This window comes from Medicago truncatula, chromosome 2 (genome assembly GCF_003473485.1).
Source record: "Medicago truncatula cultivar Jemalong A17 chromosome 2, MtrunA17r5.0-ANR, whole genome shotgun sequence".
Classification (NCBI taxonomy): domain Eukaryota; kingdom Viridiplantae; phylum Streptophyta; class Magnoliopsida; order Fabales; family Fabaceae; genus Medicago; species Medicago truncatula.
Window position 1 is genome coordinate 36248913 of NC_053043.1, and position 20970 is coordinate 36269882.

The 20970-nt window shown below is 32.4% G+C and overlaps 1 protein-coding gene, 1 long non-coding RNA gene and 1 pseudogene across 2 annotated transcripts; 1 reads left to right on the forward strand and 2 right to left on the reverse strand.

Moving 5' to 3' along the window:
• The first annotated feature begins 3838 nt into the window (after window positions 1–3838).
• Window positions 3839–12729, forward strand: LOC25487113 (probable disease resistance protein At4g27220). Its single transcript, XM_013608966.3, has 7 exons — window positions 3839–4935; window positions 6820–9644; window positions 9907–10188; window positions 10297–11019; window positions 11289–12107; window positions 12210–12283; window positions 12475–12729. The coding sequence occupies exons 2-6, from the start codon at window positions 6837–6839 to the stop codon at window positions 12225–12227; spliced, it is 4650 nt and encodes a 1549-aa protein (XP_013464420.1). The 5' UTR covers window positions 3839–4935; window positions 6820–6836; the 3' UTR covers window positions 12228–12283; window positions 12475–12729.
• Window positions 12730–12787: 58 nt separating this feature from the next.
• Window positions 12788–14649, reverse strand: LOC112419427 (glutathione S-transferase 3-like; annotated as a pseudogene).
• Window positions 14650–15699: 1050 nt separating this feature from the next.
• Window positions 15700–16368, reverse strand: LOC25487115 (uncharacterized). Its single transcript, XR_003008949.2, has 2 exons — window positions 16177–16368; window positions 15700–16065 (listed from the first exon to the last, which is right to left on the reverse strand). It is a non-coding gene; the product is annotated as an uncharacterized lncRNA (long non-coding RNA).
• Between the last annotated feature and the right edge of the window lie 4602 nt (window positions 16369–20970).

Below are 20970 nucleotides of genomic sequence, written 5' to 3' on the forward strand. Positions count from 1 at the left end.
AATCCTTCGTTATTTTGAATCTTTGGTGCTGAAGTTCTTTAATTGCTCCTCAGAAGACTTCTTCTATACACTTTGATATGGCAATTTTGGAAAGTCTTAGGAAATTTAAACTTCGAATGACTTCGTCCCATTTTCCGGAGCACAATCAATACTATAGCTAGGATATTAAGCTTTACTAGCTATCTTTTTAGTAGATTTGCTTTTAAGGAAACTTTCATCAAATTTTGACAAGGTTAGAAAATCATAGTAAGGAAGCGTTTATTGTTTATAAAAGAACTAGAACTTTTACTCGGGCGGTAACAATGGAGAAGCTAATATATTGCAATATAATTCATTACATAGATAAGAAAACAATTTAACATAAACTATCTTTGAGGACATATAACAGTTGTTCACACGTGTTGGAATATCTCTAATTTATATAGCTAACCATGTGAGAACACCGATTGTGGAAAATAGATGCCAACTTGCTCAAGTGATTGCCCTTGACTTTTGTTTATAGACATTGCAAAAACACACAACTATAGGAAATTGTCTGCGCTGAAATTTGAAAGGAATTAATTCTCGTATTTGATGGTGTCAATGACAACATCGGAGATAATCAAACCTGAGATCTCGAGGAGTAGCAAACTCTCATGCCCCAAGCCATGGTCGCTATATATTTGAATGAAGAAAAACTTAAACAACTATAAAAGTAGCACCGAAATTGGATATGAAAATAAAGTGAAATACTTCTCATTGCTTTAAATTTGAGTGAAGAAAGTCCTCGTGAACTTAGCTCAGTTGGTAGAGACAATGCATAATATATACAAGGTTCGGGGTTCAAACCTCGGCCACCACCAAAAATTTGAATGAAGAAAAATAATTTAAATAACGAAAAAAATAGTAACAGAGTTGGGTATGAAAATAAAGAATTTGAGTACAAATTTAATCAAGTTTTTTATTAAAGACAAAATGAATGTATTGAAAAACTGCAACCAAGTACAATATGTGCATGGACGGAAAATTACAAAATAAGGCTTATAAAATACAAAGGTGAAAAATACTTTAAATAACTAAAAAAATAGCAACACAATTTGGTATGAAAATAAAGAATTTGAGTACAAATTTCATCAAGTTATGCAAAGAATTTGAGACCAAATATAATTCAATTCCATGAAGGTAACAATCTACGAAAATCTCTTCATGAACTCGCCAATTATGGAGACACTTATGCAAAGAATCAACACCAGCAACTTCTACATGAGCATAAGTTGAATGTAGCAATAACCTCTCCATGGAGCAGTCAACGCGCAATAAATGGACAAACTTTATAGTTAAAAATCTGCATAAATGAATCACTTGATAACCTAAGACACCTCAAACCTTTCTGTTTACCTTGGTTTTTGGTAAACAACCGTTGACTTAAAATTAGTTACATGCAAGATCAACCAGTAAATCTTAGGACATACTGTGTTTGTTATTTTCGAAAATTATGAATGTTCTTGATATTCTTATGCAGAATATGAATATAACCGTCGAATTCAACAAAGATTGAACCCGTCGAAGCTATCTTCAATGGAGTAGGATAGAATGCTTGAAAAGAACAAGTAAATTGCAAAGGAATTTAAAGAAATAAACGTAAATTGCATAGACTGAATGTAAATTGGTACACAAATTCAATACATTGTGACTTGTTACTCGTTTCTTTTTGAATGCGGATAGTTTCTTCATATAAATCTCCTTTTCTAAGTCACCAATTTTTTTATGAAATCCTTGAGTGGTGCAAAGGTATCATATGTAATGATCTCAAAATCTAACTATGTTGGAATCCCAGGCATTACAATACAATCATCTAGATCACCACACAAAACCAAGAGAATCTATAGTAAGGCAAAGACATTTTATCTCTAAAAAAATCTTCATAAATAAAATCTAGAGCATGGTCTTACCAATGATTACTAATATAGTCAAGACTCAAGACTATAATTAGCTAACTTATCTCCAAATTGATCTCCTTCCCTAAATCGGGAGAAATATGAAAATGCATATTTGAGAAAATATGTAAATAATTGGCCCAAGGATTATGTATCCTCCAAGAAACTAGAAGAACATTGGAGAAAGCTTCCACAACTAGCCTTGAATAACATTCTATCCAAACAAAGTTCCAATTTTCATGTTTGTCAATCTTAATTTCCGTCATTGCAGCCACAATTTCAGCAAACAAATAAAATTGAGTACTAATATAAGAGCTAAAGTCACCCAACATATCTCCAAAGTGGTTGGTTTATTAAAATTCGTAAAGGATAAAGAGATGTAAAGTTGATCCATCTGTCCTTCCACAAATACTGCATATGGAAAGAACACATCAGTCATGGTTCCTAAGTTTCTCATGATAGGGGACTTTAATCTGGAGAAGTTTTCAAAACCAGAAAGATCTAGAAGGAGGGATAAAAGCTTCCAAATCAACTGACTAGCAGCAGCTGTATTAGCAAGCACAATTTAAAACTAGATTGTGCACCCTTGCGTAATACATGTATAAAACTTATCGTTATTTCTAATTGATATAAAATAAAATTACAGTCATGAATCAAATTTAAAATAATGTTTAATAAATTACTCATAAAAACAATATTAAGAATAGGATTCTAATGTGTGCCGTAATAACACAAAAGAAAGGCCAAGAATTTAAAAGGAATAAAAAAAAGTCTAGGTAGTAGTTGGATTACCATTAAAGATAAGGTTCATCAGTTTCTTGCAGGGGATCGATGCAGTGGTTGTATATTTATGAACACTGAATTGAAGTCTCATGGTGTTCTTTCTTAACTATAAGTACTAACCTTGGAAGTTGCAAGTAGTATTACTATCTAGGTGATTTCAAACATTCAAAATATCTCTTCTACAGTTCTACCTAGTACCTGGTACGGCACATGCTGAAAAAATAGATTAAGAAGATCAGATTCATTGTTATCCAAACGTCTCTTTAAATCTAATGTAATTTATTTGGACTTTCTACTTACCTGTTAATGTTATCATCTTACTGATGCAGTTGCTATGATGACTTCAGTTTAAACCCCTGCTAAAGTAATGTTTACTTTGTAATTTTTTATATTTATTATGCTTGTTGTTATTGTTGTTTATTGCAAATGGTTTTGATGCTCTCTATTAGCGAGTTATGTCCAGATTTGACACTATAAAGACTATAATTTTGATAAAACCTATAAACACCTTGACACTATAAATAATGTTGTTAAAGTCACGTTTCTTGTAAAAGAGGAATTATAGAGCTGAAAACATAGGATCAACTCACTTAAGAAAATTCTTGTGTCTTACAAGGGCAGGCACCCACCTTGAAATATCTTGCAAGTATAAGCGAAATATTCTGATGCGATGTACTGATTCAAAATTAATTCTCGAGCTTTTGTCTGTTTATTTATTCTAATGAAGTTTTGCTGCTTTAAAAAAAAAAATTGGTATAGATAGAAAATGGGCAGCTCAAAATAAGCAATAAGTATCATGGAAAAGTTATTGTAGAACCCTTGCCAAGAAGGGAACACATGGAATTAATCAACAAGAACTTGTTCAAAATTAAACTGAGGGCAGAGGCAGAGCTAAGCTAGGTGTCACACTGTCATGTTTGTATTCTTAAAACTATAGTAATGGAGGAAATGGAGATCATCCGTTCCATTGTAGATATACCCCTTTTTGTCGTCATCCCTCTCTCACCTCTTTCCCAAGTTAGAAGACATTGTTGAATTTCTTCTTTCCCTCTCTCCTTGGTCTTCTTGACAGCAGTAGTCTGTGGGATTATGCAGAGGCAGAATGGTGCAACCTATCGACAATATCTTGAGGTTAGTGTTGGATATCTTATTAGAATTGTGTCAGTTTTATTATAATTATAGTAGTTAATTATGCAGTTATGGTTTATTATTATATTATGATTAATAATTAATTAAGTCAGTAGTGGGAGGTTAAGTTTTAAGAATAAATAGGGGAGGGATGGGAAGATTGAGGGGCATCTGAGGATTTGACTGGGAAGGGGCCATTTTGGCAATAGGGAGGTGCAGACCCTCGAAGTTCTGCAATATTATTCTGTAATCAAAGGGATTTTCCCTATTTTATTCTTCTATATCAGTTGATTTCTATCAGTTAGTCATGACCTGACCTACACCAAACATCCACCGTATGTGATGATAACAGCTCGACAATGGAGCCACTCCCCACACTTGTGCTTAGGGGCTCCGGTAAAGACTGTGCTGGACGATGGGACTTCCTCCTGCTTCCCTCTTTATCATCTTTTTTAGTCATGGTTATCCGCACTGGCGGTACATGATCCCTTGGCTTAAACATGCGTACATGGGTCTCATTACATGTTAATAATTTATTAATTGATTTTCTTATCTGAAATCTACTGCTGTTAGGGATATATAACAGTGCATATTTTTTCTTCTAAAAAACAAATTATTATGGTTAAAATGATCTTCAAGGCAATATAGTATTGCAAATTTGGTCTAGAGTCACTAACATTTACCAAATTAATTTTTACAAAGTCAAACAGCAACTTGCCATTTTTTTTTTTTGAAGAGCAACTTGATATCTTATCTTGCATAGGGAGTTCTCTGATGTCAGCTGATGTTAGCATTATAAAATGAATACTGGTTCAACTGCCTCTTTGTATTTGTTTAGTGGAATATAATGGTTGTACAAGAAATTTGGTATGTTACCCAATAGAAATTAATAATAATTGTAACTCCCAAGAAGCAAGAGCATTGACATAGGATTAATTAAAGAATTTGCTTACATCACATGCATCCAAGTCTCTGATAATAAAACTAAGAACTAAGGTTGAAGGAACAGGAGCACCTTATGTTAAAAAGAGTTTACAGAAGGATATGACTCTGAGGGATATCTTTTTTAACAGTACAAAAAAGCGTGAAGCATAGTAAAGATTTAAAGGTAATTTTATTTTATTCCTTGTTTTGTTGTCTGGTTTTTTCTATTTTTATTTACAAAATGAACAATGATTTATCTTTTTAACTATTTATGTCTGTGCAGAGCAATTGTTTGTAATGATCCTTTGTCTTTTGTAATTGTATAGGCTGGTCAATTTCATTCCACCGGAGAAAATATTATCTGTTACTGCTAGTTGTTTGCTCTTGACATACATACTACCTGAAGCTTTAAGGCATTGCTTTTCCATCAAAAAGTTTTTCATTACATTTTTAGACAGTAGGGTTAAATTGAGAGTAATTATTCATTATAGTCTTGGGGAAAAATGTTGAACCCAATTTAGTCTTGCAGGAAAAGGCCTATAATCACTAAAGTGTTTATATAGAGTATAATATACTTAATGGGCTTAATTAACGGGACGGATAATATCTATACAAATAATTACAAAATATCAAATTTTATTTACAACACACCCCTCAAGCCAGTGAGTACAACCTGTACTCAGGCCAGACAAGCAACAGCCAAAATAAGAACCACAAAATAAAACCAAAGTAAGTAATGAAACCAATGAAATTCACAAATTACATGTAAGTTGACTGAATCTTTCAGTTGGTAAGCCCTTTGTTAATACAACTATCAACCAATGTCCGAAAGGAATGCAAGTTGTAGTTATCAATTCACTGTCCAAATTCTCTTTGTTGAGATGCTGGTTTATCTCAATTCGTTGTCCTGTAATGTGAACAAGATCGTGACGTGAGACGTACTGATGACTGGTTTATTGTCACAAAACAACTTCATAGGACCCTCGGATATGGGGAGGCGAGTCTGGTGGTATGGTCACCGATGTGAAAAATGCAGTATACAGTGGTCAAGCACACGAAACAGTAACGGGTATAGTGTGTATGATAACGAGTTATGAATATGAACTAGATGATTCCAAAGACAGTCCAAATTACTTGGGCCATTCTTTCTAAACTCACCCTCTACACTGCTTTTGGCAGCTACTATCTGCGTCTTACTTCTCCATGTTACCAAGTTTGGCTAATCTGTATCAGTAAATATACTCACATTGTTATCACTAATTTTTTCATAGAATAGGCCTTTTCCAGGGATAGCCTTTTCCAGCAAACAGAGAAGGCAATATTAAAGTCACGTGTGTGCCAAGTAAATCAATTTTCTAACAGTTGTGTCCCTTTTTTTCCCAGAGTTTTGTATGTTGGTCTTTGAGAGCATGGTAGTTAAAACCGTGATCTAGAACGTAGAGTCGCACGCGATCTTGCAGGTCTTGGTCGAGTTTGTGCCTAAGCAGAATCAGAAATTGGTAGGCACGGGTAGGATTACCGTGATAAATCATAAACTCTAGACATAGATCAACTTTTGCGACCCTCAAGAAGTATTTGAATTGAAATTAAAATCAAATAGTATCAAGGCTAATAATGATTAAATATTTCAACACAATGGTTGATATTTTAAATTTATTTTATCGTGTATTTTTTATTAGTAATAATTTTATTTTTGTAAGATAAATTAGTATAATTTGATAATGCAGTTTAATTTAGAAATTAAGAAGTTAAACTTTTATTTCTAGTGACTAAATTCTTAGTTTATAAATCCGACAAGAAACTATATTTTTATTTCAATTGAGAAATTTCCAAAATTTAAAAGATAATATAAATTTGAAGTGAATATTAATATTTTTTTAGTCTTTGATTTCAGTGACATGGACTCTCATCTACCTGTTCCTAAAGTTTATAATTACAAATAAGTTTAATTTATATAAGAAATGTTGTAATATCTAGTAATCCCAAGAAACAGTTGAGACCAATTCAAGGCTATCTTCAAGTTTCTTATTCATTGATTGAATTTCTTGTTTTGTTTCTCAACTGACAGCTAGCAAAGGAGTGGCCATGGATGTTATTATTCCAGTTGCTGCTACATTTGTTGAGTATATGTTTGTACCTATTGGACGTCAATTTGGTTACATACTCTACTACAAGAGAAACCTTGAAAGGATGAGAACTGAGGTCAAAAATCTGGAAGGATCAAAAGATAGCGTGCAACACACCGTTGATGAGGCTAGAAGGAACGGGCAAGAGATTGAAAATATTGTGCAGAACTGGCTGAACAAAGCGGACAGCACTCTTGGTAAGGCTAAGAAACTTATTGAGTCTGAAGGTCATGCAAAAGCTCAGTGTTCTATGAGACACTGTCCCAATCTGTGTACAAGGCATCAACTAAGCAGGAAGAACAAAAAGATGTCACAAGAGATTTCTGAAGTCCTCGCACAAGGAAAATTTGACAAAATTTCTTACCGTTCTGCTTCTCAAGTGGCAGTCAAGCCATTTAGTAGAGGTTATGGGGCCCTGGACTCTAGCACATCAATGTTGAGTGAGATTATGATGGCATTGAATAATCCTAACATCTTCATTATTGGGGTGTATGGGATGGCTGGAGTGGGCAAGACAACACTAGTGAAAGAGTTACTTTGGCAAGCTCAAAATGATGGGTCCTATAGTGCTGTAGTAATGGCTACTATAAGTGGGTCTCCAGATGTTGAAAATATTCAAGGCCAAATTTCTGATGCCTTGGATTTGGAATTTATCAAGGAGACCAAAGAAGGGAGAGCAAGACAATTACGTGAAAGGATAACCAAGGAGAAGAATATTATCGTTATTTTGGATGATATATGGGGCAGACTTGATTTGGAAGAAGTGGGGATTCCTTTTGGTGATGACCACAAAGGATGCAAGTTGGTGGTGACATCCAGAGATCTTAATGTGTTAAGCTGTGAGATGGGCACTCAGAAAGAATTTAGACTTGAAGTTTTACATGAGGACGATAGTTGGAAATTGTTTGTGAAAATGACAGGTGATGTTGTTCAAGAATTCAATATAAAGCCCATTGCAGTAAAAGTGGCAAAATGTTGTGCTGGTTTACCCCTTTTGATAGTTACAGTAGCAAAGGCTTTGAGGAGAAAGAATGTCTCTGCTTGGAAGGATGCCTTAAATGAATTAGAAAGATTTGATCAAGAAGGATTGCATAAGAAAGTTTACTCTACTCTGGAATTGAGTTATAATTGTTTAGAGAGTGAGGAACTGAAGTTGCTATTCTTGTTCATTGGTTCCTTTGGACTAGATTACATCTACATTGGATCGATGTTTTTATATTATTTGGGGTTGGGCTTATTTAGACACTATCACACATTGACGGATGCAAGAATCAGATTCTACAAATTAATAAACGACCTGAAGGCCTCTTCGTTGTTACTTGAGTCCGAAATTGATCGGGTTAGACTTCACGATGTTGTAAGAGATGTGGCTAAATCAATTTCATCCAGGACTCGGCCAACCTATGGGGTGAAAAGATACACCGAAGTAAAACAATGGCCAGAGATGGATCAACTAAGAAAATGCCATCAGATAATCATTCCTTGGTCATATATTTACAAGCTTCCTGAAAAGCTGGAGTGCCCAGAGCTAAAGCTACTACTACTTCATAATATAGATGACTTTTTGAAAGTCCCTGATGACTTCTTCTCCGGGATGAGAGAGCTAAAGGTCATTAATTTATATGGAATGATACTTACCCCTTCTCCACCACCATCTCTTTATCTCTTGACAAAACTTCAAACATTGGTTCTTTCTGGATGTGTATTAGAAGACATATCAATTGTTGCAGAGTTGAAAAGTTTAGAGATTCTCAGGCTTGAAAGATCTCATATTAAAGAGCTACCTAAAGAAATAGGGCAACTAACTAATCTTCGAATGCTGAACTTAGCCAATTGCTCTGCACTAAGATTCATTCCTGCATATCTTATTTCAAGCTTAACACGCTTGGAAGAGTTGTACATGGGGAATTGCTTTATTCCATGGGATGTCAGTGGAAGCAAAAATGCAAGTCTAGAAGAGCTAAGGAATTTGCTTCATCTAACTACTTTAGACATAATGATTCAAGATGCTTCTGTTTTGCCAAGGGACTTGCAGGTTTTTGAAAAGCTTGAAAGATACAACATATTTGTTGGTGATAGGTGGAAATGGTCTTTGGAATGGTCTGGGGGTGCTTCTGAATCTTCAAGAATACTTAAGCTCACGGACAATAGGAATTCAAGCATTCTTTTGGATCCTGGGTTGAACTTCTTATTAAATTCAGCTGAGGACATGTGTCTTGCCAAAATACATTGTGTTAGAAATTTCCTTTATGAACTGAACCGGGAAGGTTTTCTGCAGTTGAAGCATTTGTGCATTCAAGACAGTACTGAATTGAAGTACATCGTTAAATCAATGGGCTGGGTTCATGCTTATCCTGCTTTACCTAACTTAGAAACTTTGGTTCTTCAAAATCTAATTAATCTGGAAGAAATATGCCATGGCCCACTTCCAATTCCATCTTTTACCAAATTAAAATCTCTTGAAGTCAAAGGTTGTGAAAAGTTGAAGAATTTGTTACGGTATTCCCTTGTTAAAAATCTTCCTCATCTTCTCGAAATAAAAATTTCTGACTGCAAAATGATTACGGAAATCATTGTTGAGCAAACATCTGAGGCTGATAAAGAAATTGACAATATTATGTTCCCCAAGTTGTGTTCTCTTGAACTTGAGCATTTACCTAGTCTCATTAGTTTCTGTTCTGTACCATTGATAGCTGAGGGTCACAAGAAGTGTGTGGAAAATTATGATGATAAACACTGCATGGATGTGGCACTAATTGATCAAAAGGTAACAATATGATTTATCACCTTCTACTTCGCTAGTTGTCTGTTTAAGCTACATAGTTTGCTTTAAGTTGATGTTTCAATTTCAACAGAGGTGGATTTAAAATTCTATTTAAAACACATGGATATCTTTCTGCTCTATTTTGTACCTCATTAGATATAGATATTCATCATGAACTGTCTCATCATCTCTCTTATTCTTGGTCTTTTTCTCAACATAAATTTATATGTCGAATAAGATCTACACGACAATCTTTTTGTAATAGGTTGGAATGCCCCAGCTTGAAATCTTGAAGCTGTCTAATATCAACTCAAGGAAATTGTGGGATGACAACCTTCCCGGTCATTCTTGTATTCGAAACATCAAGAGTTTGACAATTGACAAATGTGGTGGCATTGCGTGTGCATTCTCATCCTCAGTGGCTAAAGAACTTGTAAACTTGGAGTATCTCGAGATTAGTAATTGCCAAATGTTGGAGGGCATATTTATCTCTGATGGAAAGTTGGGAAGTCTTTCTTCATCTCAGATATCATTCTCTGATGATGAGGTGAGCACTGTTTCCAACTTTATAACTGCTAACTATGGATTGATTTTCTTTTAGTTCTGCTACCTATGCAACTAACTGTTAACAATCTAAATATATTACCAATTGTAGGTTATATTCCCAAACTTGGAGACATTGGTAATATCCCACATGGAACACTTGAAGTCAGTATGGGACAATCAATTAGCTCCAAATTCATTCTGCAAACTGAAGCAGTTGAAAATTGAATTCTGTAATAAATTGTTGAATGTATTTCCATCTTATGTGCTTGATAAATTACAGAATTTGGAGACACTGACTGTAAGTGATTGTCCTGCCTTGGAAGTTGTATTTGAAATGAAAGGTCTAAAAGCAGATTGTGGTAGACAATCGAGGCTGGAAATGCAATTGGGAACCCTCACTTTGAAACATTTACCATTACTTAAACACATATGGAGTTGGAATCCTAATGAAAGATTCAAGTTTCAAAACATCTTCCAATTGAAAATTACTGATTGCAAAGGCCTTAGTCATGTTTTTCCTCTCTCTGTGGCTAAAGAGCTTCTGCATCTCCAGGAGCTTTATATAGAAAAATGTGGCATAGAGATTATAGTAGCACAAGATGAAACGGCTGACACTGTTCCAGTACTTAATTTCCCAGAATTAACATCTTTGAGTTTTCGTGATTTGACACAACTTCGAAGATTCTACCTTGGATTACATACCTTAGATTGTCTTTTCTTAAAAGATGTGGATGTGCTTCATTGTGACAAGCTTGAACTATTCACACTAAGGTCTCTTAATTGCCAAGACAATGTACTAGTTGATACACTACCCCTTCTCTCAATTGAAAAGGTACAATCTCAAATCTCAATACCCTAACCACAAATGGCAAACTGCTTTATAAACATATGTAGTTGCTTCTATTCATAAAAAATGTCATTTTGAACGGTGTTTTGCCACATCTTATTTTCTCAATAAAAAAGTAATCAAAGTGCATGTTTTAGATTCATTCCATGTTTACGTGTTCATAAAAGTTAACATGATTCGGTCTGCTAAATGGTGAGCATTATTCTTTTCTTTACATAGCTATTAGCTTGAATCTGATTACTTGTGTTTCATAGGTTGTCTCCAACACAAGGGAGCTTATTCTAAACAGTAAGGATGTCACAATGTTATGCAATGGTCAACATAACAATGAGACAATCTACACGGTAAAAGCTCTTCGCCTACGATGTTTTCATAATGAGTCTGACAAATTTCCATCAGGTTTCCTCCAAAGGTTTATCAATCTCAAAAACCTTAAGATAACTTGTAGTTCCTTCACAAAGATTTTCAGTGGATGTGCTTCCAGCGGACATTCTGAAACAATTATGAAGTTGAGAAGTTTAGTGCTCGTTAACTTACACAACCTCAAGTTTATTTGTGAAGAGAAATTTGAGGTGCAAACAGTTCTTCAAAATATTGAAAACTTGTTTGTATATAGATGTCCTAGACTCAATAATATAGTTCCATCCTCGGTGCTGTTTGAGAATTTACAACAGTTGGAGGTAGGCAATTGTGCTGGTTTGGAAAATATTGTGAAATCATCAACAGCTATCAGTTTACAGAAACTTAGAAAATTAATCATCGAGGGTTGTGAAAAGATAGGAGAAATAGTAGCAAGTGATGATGAGAATGATGATTCTGAGCTAAGTTTTATGAAATTGGAGTATTTGCGTCTGAGTAATTTACCAAGGCTAAGAAGTTTTTGCAAGGGAAGACATGGCCTAAAATTTCCGCTTCTGCAGAAGTTATTCGTAGTAGATTGTCCAATGATGGAAACTTTCTCACACGGAGTGTTAAACGCACCAAAGCTCAGAGCATTAAATGTAAAGGAACAAGATGACTGGCATTGGAACGGTGACCTTAATACTGCAATAAGAAAATATGTAGCTAAAATGGTAATATATACAAAATTGATTATCTCCGATCATAATTCAAATGTTATGGCTTGCATTCTTGCATTGTTAATGCTTTTTCTTGTTTCAAATGTTATGTTTCAGAACTCTAACGATGATTGAATTTGTCCGCAACATTCAAATGAATGCTCAAGTAGACCGTTCTTCGCAACCACCTGGTAGGTTATTCAGAATCAGCATACTGGCCTCTTTTTTCCATCTTTATTTTTTTTATTATATTTTATGTTAAAAAATAAAAAATAAAAAAAATAAAAATAAAAAAAGAATATTGTGTTAGATTCATTGCCATACATTATATTTAATTTTTACTGTCATTTTGACAACAGTTCTTTCTTTATATTTCCTATAGGGCAAATCAGCATGTATTGGGTGCGAGGCTAATCCCTAATGGCACAAATCGTTTACATCATGATGTATCAGCCTAATGACTTTTCTATGATAATGACTTCTGTCTCTTGTAATCTATTATTAGCAAAACTTATATCTCTTAAACTTCCTCACTCAGTTAAAATAGGTAACTCATGCTTGATTCAGTGTGTTTGTGTGATCGATTGTTAATTCTTGATATTAAATTGGTGGGATAGAAATGCATGTTTCTTCAGAAGTTTTGTGCATGTTGGTCATTGGTTGGGCAGTTCAGGGCACGAAAGCTTCTTTATATATAGAGTCTAGAATGGGATTCCACCATTTGATGTATTTTACGCATGTTGGTCATTGATATTTAAGTTTTTTTTACTAAAACTTTCTATGGTCATTAAATTAACATTTTTGGAGAAGCACAATTGCTTTTTAAGAAGCTTTTTTACTAAAGCTTTTTTTTTTCTAAAACTTTCTATGGTCATTAAATTAACATAGAGTCCAAGTGCTTTCTTAATGCTCACAATAAAATCAGGTAGAGCTTTTGACACACTATCTCTCTCCATGCATCTCTTGGTCCAAGCCATTAGTTTAGGACACTCCGTTTCCATTTTGAAGTTGCCATATGTCTCAAAAGCATAGAACCAGCTATTTACTTTAAGAATATTAGCTTTTTCTTTTGGTTACCATATGTGGTGGCAGCAACCCCTTGTTTGTTTGGGGATAGGTTGATTGTTTCCGCCGTTTTGTTGTATATGGATTGATTTCTGTAACTTTCTTGTGCTTCTTTTGGCACTTCTTGTGCTAGGGAGTATATTGTTTTGTTTATATATCTCATTTTAGCTTGTTAAAAAAATAAAAAAAATAAAAAAGGGATCAGACCAATATCAAGAAACCCAAATGTGTCACCACCATAAAAAAGTTTGTCACTCAATGCCCCCTCTAGTGTCTTAAAGATAGAGATCAATTCCATCTTCCCTTCCTCATAAGCCACATTTTCTTCCAAGTGTCATAAACCTACATATTAAGATCTATACTGAATATTTGTATTGTCCATCATTTAATTTAAGGGTAATAATCACTTTAGTCCTTGAAATATAGCAAGTAATCACAATAGTCCTTCAATGCATCGAAAATGTAAAATAGTCTTTAATTGTGCATTTTATTAGTTAAAATAGTCCCCAACGTTAAAATAGTTCTTCATTATTGACATTAACTCTATTCATATAGGGATTGATATAACAATAACTAAGTACATACAAGGTCTGATATGATAATAAATAAGTATATTGAGTGACTAATATGACAATATTAACAAAATATTTTAACGTAAGAAACTATTCTGACTAACATAATGCACAATCAAATATTTAATTAAAATTTTGATACATTGAATGACTTTTTTGAATATAATAACTTAAGAAGGATCGAGTTCAATTTTTGAATGACAAACTTTAACTATACTTTACTTATTTTTTTGACTGAACTCTGAATTATTAGAGTCTCGTCCCATTGAAGGGTTAAAAACAATACAACCCACCAAAATTGATTATGAAATTAAGAGGTTAACAAACCAAATTAAGAAATTACCTTTTTGTCACTATACTCAACCCAAAATCTAGCTTGAGCTTTCTCATAAGGGTGAGAAGACATGAATGAAGCTTTATCATTCCAAACTTCATCTATGTATTGCACAATAATTGCAGATTCACAAATGGATTTTCCATTATGGATAAGAACTGGAATCTTCTTGTGAATTGGATTCATTGAAGAAGTAAAGGACTCTTATTTCTAAGATCTTCTTCTTTGTACTCATATTTAACACTCTTTTCAGCTAATGCAATTCTTGCTCTCATACCAAACACGCTAGCCCATGTATCTGACAGAATTACCTCGTTTGCCATGATTGTAAAAACAAATCCTAAGTAGTCGAGTGAGAACTGACTAGTGCTAGTGTGGGACATTTTCATATTTTTTGACAAAATGTGTAACCATTTTTTGGATAAGATTTGAATGATATAGAAAAATCCGAAATGTACTTTTGGTTGGACCAAGATTCACTATATTGAAATCAAGGAATAAAAATCACCACAAAAAAAGAAAAAAAAATCATGGTATAAAAATAGAACGATTCTGATTCTACGCAATAAACGTGGATTAGCCAGCCAATGTTAAAATAATTTTATACTTCTTTCTTATATAGTTTTTTTCTACTTTATTTTAAATTAGACTAAAGAATCAATTTGGTCTATCTCAATTTGAATACATGTCATTTATCAATGTAATCATTAGATGAAAAATAGACGGACTTAATTGCAGTTTTACTCTCTCTATTTTCACTGTTGTATGGAAGGAATTGATCTCATATTTTAAAATTTAATAGTTTTCGTCCTTGTATCAAATATTTTATCTAAAATATGATAATATGTCATGATTTAAATGAATTAAAAAAATTAAAAAATTATCATCATCTCAGCATTTTCCTTTATGATATATCATATATCACAACATTTTAGATAAAAAATTGGATGGATGATCCAAAACTTACAGATTTAAAAATATGGGGACCAAATCCATAAATTAGTGAAAATAGGGGACCATATTTACAATTAAGCCTAAAAAATAATATAAAAATTAGATACTGCAATTCTATGGGAGGGACAAATTAGTCTCTATGAAATTTGATCATTAACTTCATGATGTATCTGATAAAAGTGATGACATGTTACTACAGGGTCGGTTTTAAGACTTTTTGTGCCCTAGGCGAAACAATAAGATTGTGCCCTTTTAAATATTTTAATATTTTTTATCTTGCATTTTTTGTTTCAAAAGATTTATTTATAATCAAAGTTCTCTAAAAATATATTTTCAATATAATTAATCAAACCGAATTGAAAAGAAATATATCTATATTAGTATTAACTATTAAGTAAAAAAAATAATTTTGATGCCTTTAAAATAATGGTGCCCTGGGTTGTCGCGCCCTCCCGGCCACCCTTGCATGTCAGTAACAATGCAACCATGAAAAACAATTTTGATTTAATTTTTTTTTTTAATCTTGATAATCTATTTTATCCAACCAATAGACATAACTTTATTGATACCATTAAACTCTATAAATATAAATATGGCTTTATTGATAAAATAGATATTAATATATGATAAAATTATTATATACACAGACACACACCAAAGTAAAAACGTAGAAGAATGTAAGTAGTACGTCAATGTAACAAAAAATTGGATGAACACGAGATACAATTAGAAGAAAAAAATCATCATCATAGAAGAGATGAATCAAAATTAGAGCAATATATAAGGCCAGCCTAATAACAAGTACTAATTTCATCCACTAATAGAGTTTTCTAGATCAACCAAATGAATTGAAATTGACAAAAATTGTATGAGTGCCAACATTATGACGTACATGTAAATTATTCGATTACAAGTAACATACAATTATGTTTTTAATTTAATTGTTATACTTAGATGCACTCACAAATACGAAGAATGCAATTTGGGGTTGAAGGAGGGTAGCATGTGCTTCTTGGACAACCAAAGCTAGTCAAGCAAGGAACAGAACCTACAATGTCCAATACGATCATAAAACAATTTTTTTTTTAAAAAGGTTGGTGAAATATTGTGTGTAAGAAAAATTAGAAATTAAAATTTGGTATGAAAAATGAAGACCTACCACCGTTGATTAGATCACCGTCGGTTAGAACAAGTAAAAGAGAAAGAAAGATGATCAAATCATAAAATAATCTGATGTTTGGATTCATACTTTCTCTTTTTTGCATATGGAATAAATAGAAAATCATTGGATCGCTTTATAAGAAAAGAAATCCATACCTTTTAACTTTAATTAAATAGTTTTTATCATTTACAAGTTGTAAGAGATCATTCATAAATTGGAGTTATTGTTAAATGTATCTAAGAAACGTTAGTGTGTCGTGTTTCCCTTTCTCTCGATCAATCAATCAATCCTTTAACTTCGGTAAAAATATCATATAAAATTTTGATGTGCGTCAAAGTTCATTTTTCTTTTTTTATTGAACATTTATATATTTCTTTATTTCTCTCTTTTAGCCTTTTATGTTAAACAACGGAAACATATCAAAAGAATAGCAATAATAATGATTGATGTAACCAACAAAACAATAATGATGGTTGATGACAAAATATGTCTCTAGCAATTAAAAGTATCATATGATAATTTTTTTTTATGGACAAAATTATAGTATCTATTGAAATAGAAAAAGTAAGTGAATAACCGTAAGTTCTAACTCAATTGATAAAAAAATATTAAAATTGTTAGATTGGATATAATGGTCGAGATTCCAACACCGATACATCTATTTGTCAGTATGAGTTTATAATAATTTTGTTAATTCATCTATTAAAAAAAGAGAATATGAAAGGTATTTATTGAAACCGTGTGTTTGAATAATATAGAGAATTACATAAGGAAGAGAATTAATTAAATAATTTGTTACGTAGTATAGTATGCTAATAAATTTACTATGCTAAGAACCTTTCCGAGTAGCTAAAACATATTTACAATTATTCCAATTATTATTTAGTTAAATATCAACATCTCCCTCAAGTTGAAGTATCCATAGATTGGGATGCCTCAATACCTAAAAAATAAGAGTTTAGCAAGGTCTTTTGTTTGTAACTTATTAGAAAGATGTTGTTTCAATTGGAGTATTTCTTGTTAATTGCTATCAATTATGACAATAATAGAGGTTAATTGTTTCAATTGTTGTCACTAATAATTTTGGCATTTGGCATGACTAATAGTAAGGTAATATGAAATTAAAAGCATATTAATGGATCAACAACTTGCTCAAGTGTTTAATGGTATCCAAAGCCATCTAGATCAAATTTCATATCACAAACACTAATGTGCATATATAACAAAAATATTCATATTTCTGATGACAATCCTAAAACTTCATTTGGCTTCATATTAGATGACTCGTTTTTTCTTGTTTTGTCAAAGGGTATATTCCAAGATTAAAGAAAGGAAATTGCCAAATTAGGAGGCTTCTACACTACACAAAAACTAAATCAAAATTGACCAAACTAATAGCACACGCAGTATAATGCAACCATTTCCTCAGCATCACATAATGTATGTTTAATTTGGAATGGCCCATAGACATGTGGCTTGATCGGTCATATTAACCCAAATCTTAAGTCAAACTTGCTCTAATATTATTATTAGAGTTTTTTTAACTATGATATAATTAGGACCCATAACATGTGGTTTTATATAAGGATTCCGTAAATAACAAGTATTTATTAAAATAAAAATAAAAATTTCGACTTTTTAAAAAATAAATAGGTAAATTTCAATACATAATTTTTATTTCTAATATGTTTCCTACGCTCATATTAGCATTTCTCGTATTATTGTTAGAGTTGAAGCTTAAGGGACATGAGGAGAATCCTCCATGTTATGATGTCACTAATTCATTAGGAGTCAACCTTCCTGTATGTATCTTAGTCAATTAATGATCGATTGTTATGTGATATCCAAATCACCCGAACTCGTAAAACTGTCCCAAATTATTCCAACGATTTTCAATATTGTTTTACAGTCCGGGTAGAATATTGTGCATTGTGCATTAATTTACCACTCCAATACAAGGAGTTCTTCACCTCCCTCAAAAAATATGCACATCTCTATTGGTTGGCGGGAAGCCGAGAGCAAAAACGGAGCAATACTCCAAAATTACAAGAGAGATGTAACATCTCTATCCAAATTCTTCAGACATAGATATATAAGTCATATCTCTTATATATCAAACATGTTAACCATTTATAGGCGATGTGAGACTTAATCACTCATATTTAAAATTCAACAATCTCGTCTTCAAATATGAGTTTTTACCTCCTATAACAAGATTCAACACAGAATTCAGCTCCCACTCTCCCACCAAGTTGGATCATGGTTTTGATACCACTTATTGGAGAGTCGGAGACGGTGGAGCATATCTTTTGTTGTGGTTTACTTCATAAGCCATATTAAATACTTTAGAAAACAATTTATTCTAATTTATTATATGAAAATTAACTTCGAAGAAGTATGCATGGGGAATTACGTATTTAATTATGATCAATGATCATATATATATTAGTAAAAAAAATAGTTAGAATATTATATTGTTATAAATTTGAACTTAATTTTATATGGTTATGGGGTACTTAACTAGTTATAGTATCTTTGTTAAATTCTGACGGTCGGGAAAAAGTAAAAAGACACATGCATTCATAGAAAGACACACAAACATATGAAAAAGAAGAAAAATGAAAATCCAAGAAAAAGAAACAAACAATTAAGTAAAGTTTTATTGAAAGAAAACAATTAAGTAAAGTTACAGTTGGCTAAAAGAAATTATATACATTTGGTGAACCCATTTGGTGCTATCATATGGAGGAAAAAAGAAATTATATGCATTGAGCAAAAAGAATATGCTCAAAGTTGTCAAAGTTAAAATAAGTGCAATGATTCTATTGATCCTTAACCTACAAGTTGTTTGTAGTAGCTAGTTATTTCAGTTAGAAACTACCAATTTCGGACCAAAAAATGGATATAATAAAGTAATATTAAAAAAAGGTTAGGCATCACCACTTTATTCCGGTAAGTGAATTTTGTCTATTTATGTGAAAGACAAATCATGATAAGGGATGCGTCAAAAAAAAAAATTATGATAAGGGAAGTTGCTTATAAATAAATAAATATATTGTAACTTTTGGGGATACATACATATATACAAATTCTCATCATAAATAGTATATATATATATATATATATATATTCTAACTACACTTTGGTTATTTGTCACCTCAACAATTTTTTCCACTACAATGATGAGTTTCTTTACAAAATATCAAAGAGTTACAAGAATTAGTCTTGAAACCTAATTCTACCCAAAGTCCTGAATTTCTTCCCGTAATCAAGAGACTCTATCTTAGCAATGTTTTGTTTCAGGTGAATCAAAACAATCTCAACCCTAGTGTTTATTGCCAAGAGAAAACTCTATAAACCGTAGTTTGTTGTTGGCTTCTAAACCATGTTTTTTTTACATAATCTGTATTTATAAAAAAAAAAATATAACCCTTAAAATTAGGAACATAAAATATGCTGAAAATACGTTTCTATTTTTCTCCTTCAGCGCTCCATCCTGCCACGTTTCGATTCCATATCGTGGCATGATTTTTCTAGAGAGTTATTCCAGAAATTCTTCAACAATCGTGGAACGATTCATCCAGTCATGGTACAATTTCTTTCGGATCCTGATTTTAAGTTAACTCTCACAATTCTCCACCTCGACTTCAAATCAATGATGATGCCAATTTAACCATCAATCACTTTGTCTCTCTCTCTCTCTCTCTCCATTTTATTTTCCCTTGGTTCCAACTACACCATGTAGTTCCACAACCTTCCACCCTTTTTCCTCTTCAACCATCAGAATACCTTCCGCCTACTTGAAGATCCTTGCATCCAACTACACTAGAAATTTTGGATGTGAGGTTAATCCCTAATGACACAAAGTGTTTACAAGCATAATGATGTATTCGCCTAATGATTTTTCTATAGCAATGTCTCATTTCCTTTCCTTCTATATGTCTCATTTCCTCACAATTTTATTGCAATTGCGAGGATGATACTGTTGGGTGTATTATCCAGCATAATTTCATGTATATTAAATTTTATAATGACATGAACGATCAAGTTAGGAGTTGTAATTTCTTGGTACGGTAGAGTAGCTACTGATGATGGGAAGGGACAAAACTTTATAGTAAATATAATATTTTTTTATATATAAATAAACCTTAATTTGACTATTAGCACGAATAAGTGGTGGTGGTGGTAAGTAAAATTCGTCGTAAGTGAGGCAGAAAAGTTAAGAAAGACAGCAAGAAATACACTAAGGTCCAAGACTAAGAGCATCTTTTCCCGGATTAGTTGAGTTAATAATTTGCTAAAATGCATGTATGTATCTAAAAGTCTCACACGCAATAATAAAGAAAAAAAAATTTACCAAAAAATAACAGAGAAAGAAAACATTTTACCGATCAAAGTTGGGTTTAATGAAAGAAGTTAAACTTCAATAATGTGACGGATTCAAGTTTAAGTCCAGGATGAAACAAACATTTATATTTAATGTTTGACATATTTCAAATATGATTACTTCTAGTAGAGAAAACTATGAAAAAACAAATTTATAAATGTTTTTTAAAAGAAAGGCCCACTAGTAAATATCTAATGAATAATGTTTGATTTTTTTAAAAGACGTTCAGTTGGTAAGGACAATCCATAATATATGCAATGTTTGAGATTCAAACTTCGGTCACCACAGAAGAAAAAAAAAAAAAAAAAAAAGACGTTTAGTATGGATCTGGACCAAAGATAATTGTTATAATTTTTTGACAAATTTCCCTAAAAAAAAATTGACAAATTATTGTTTTTAATTTT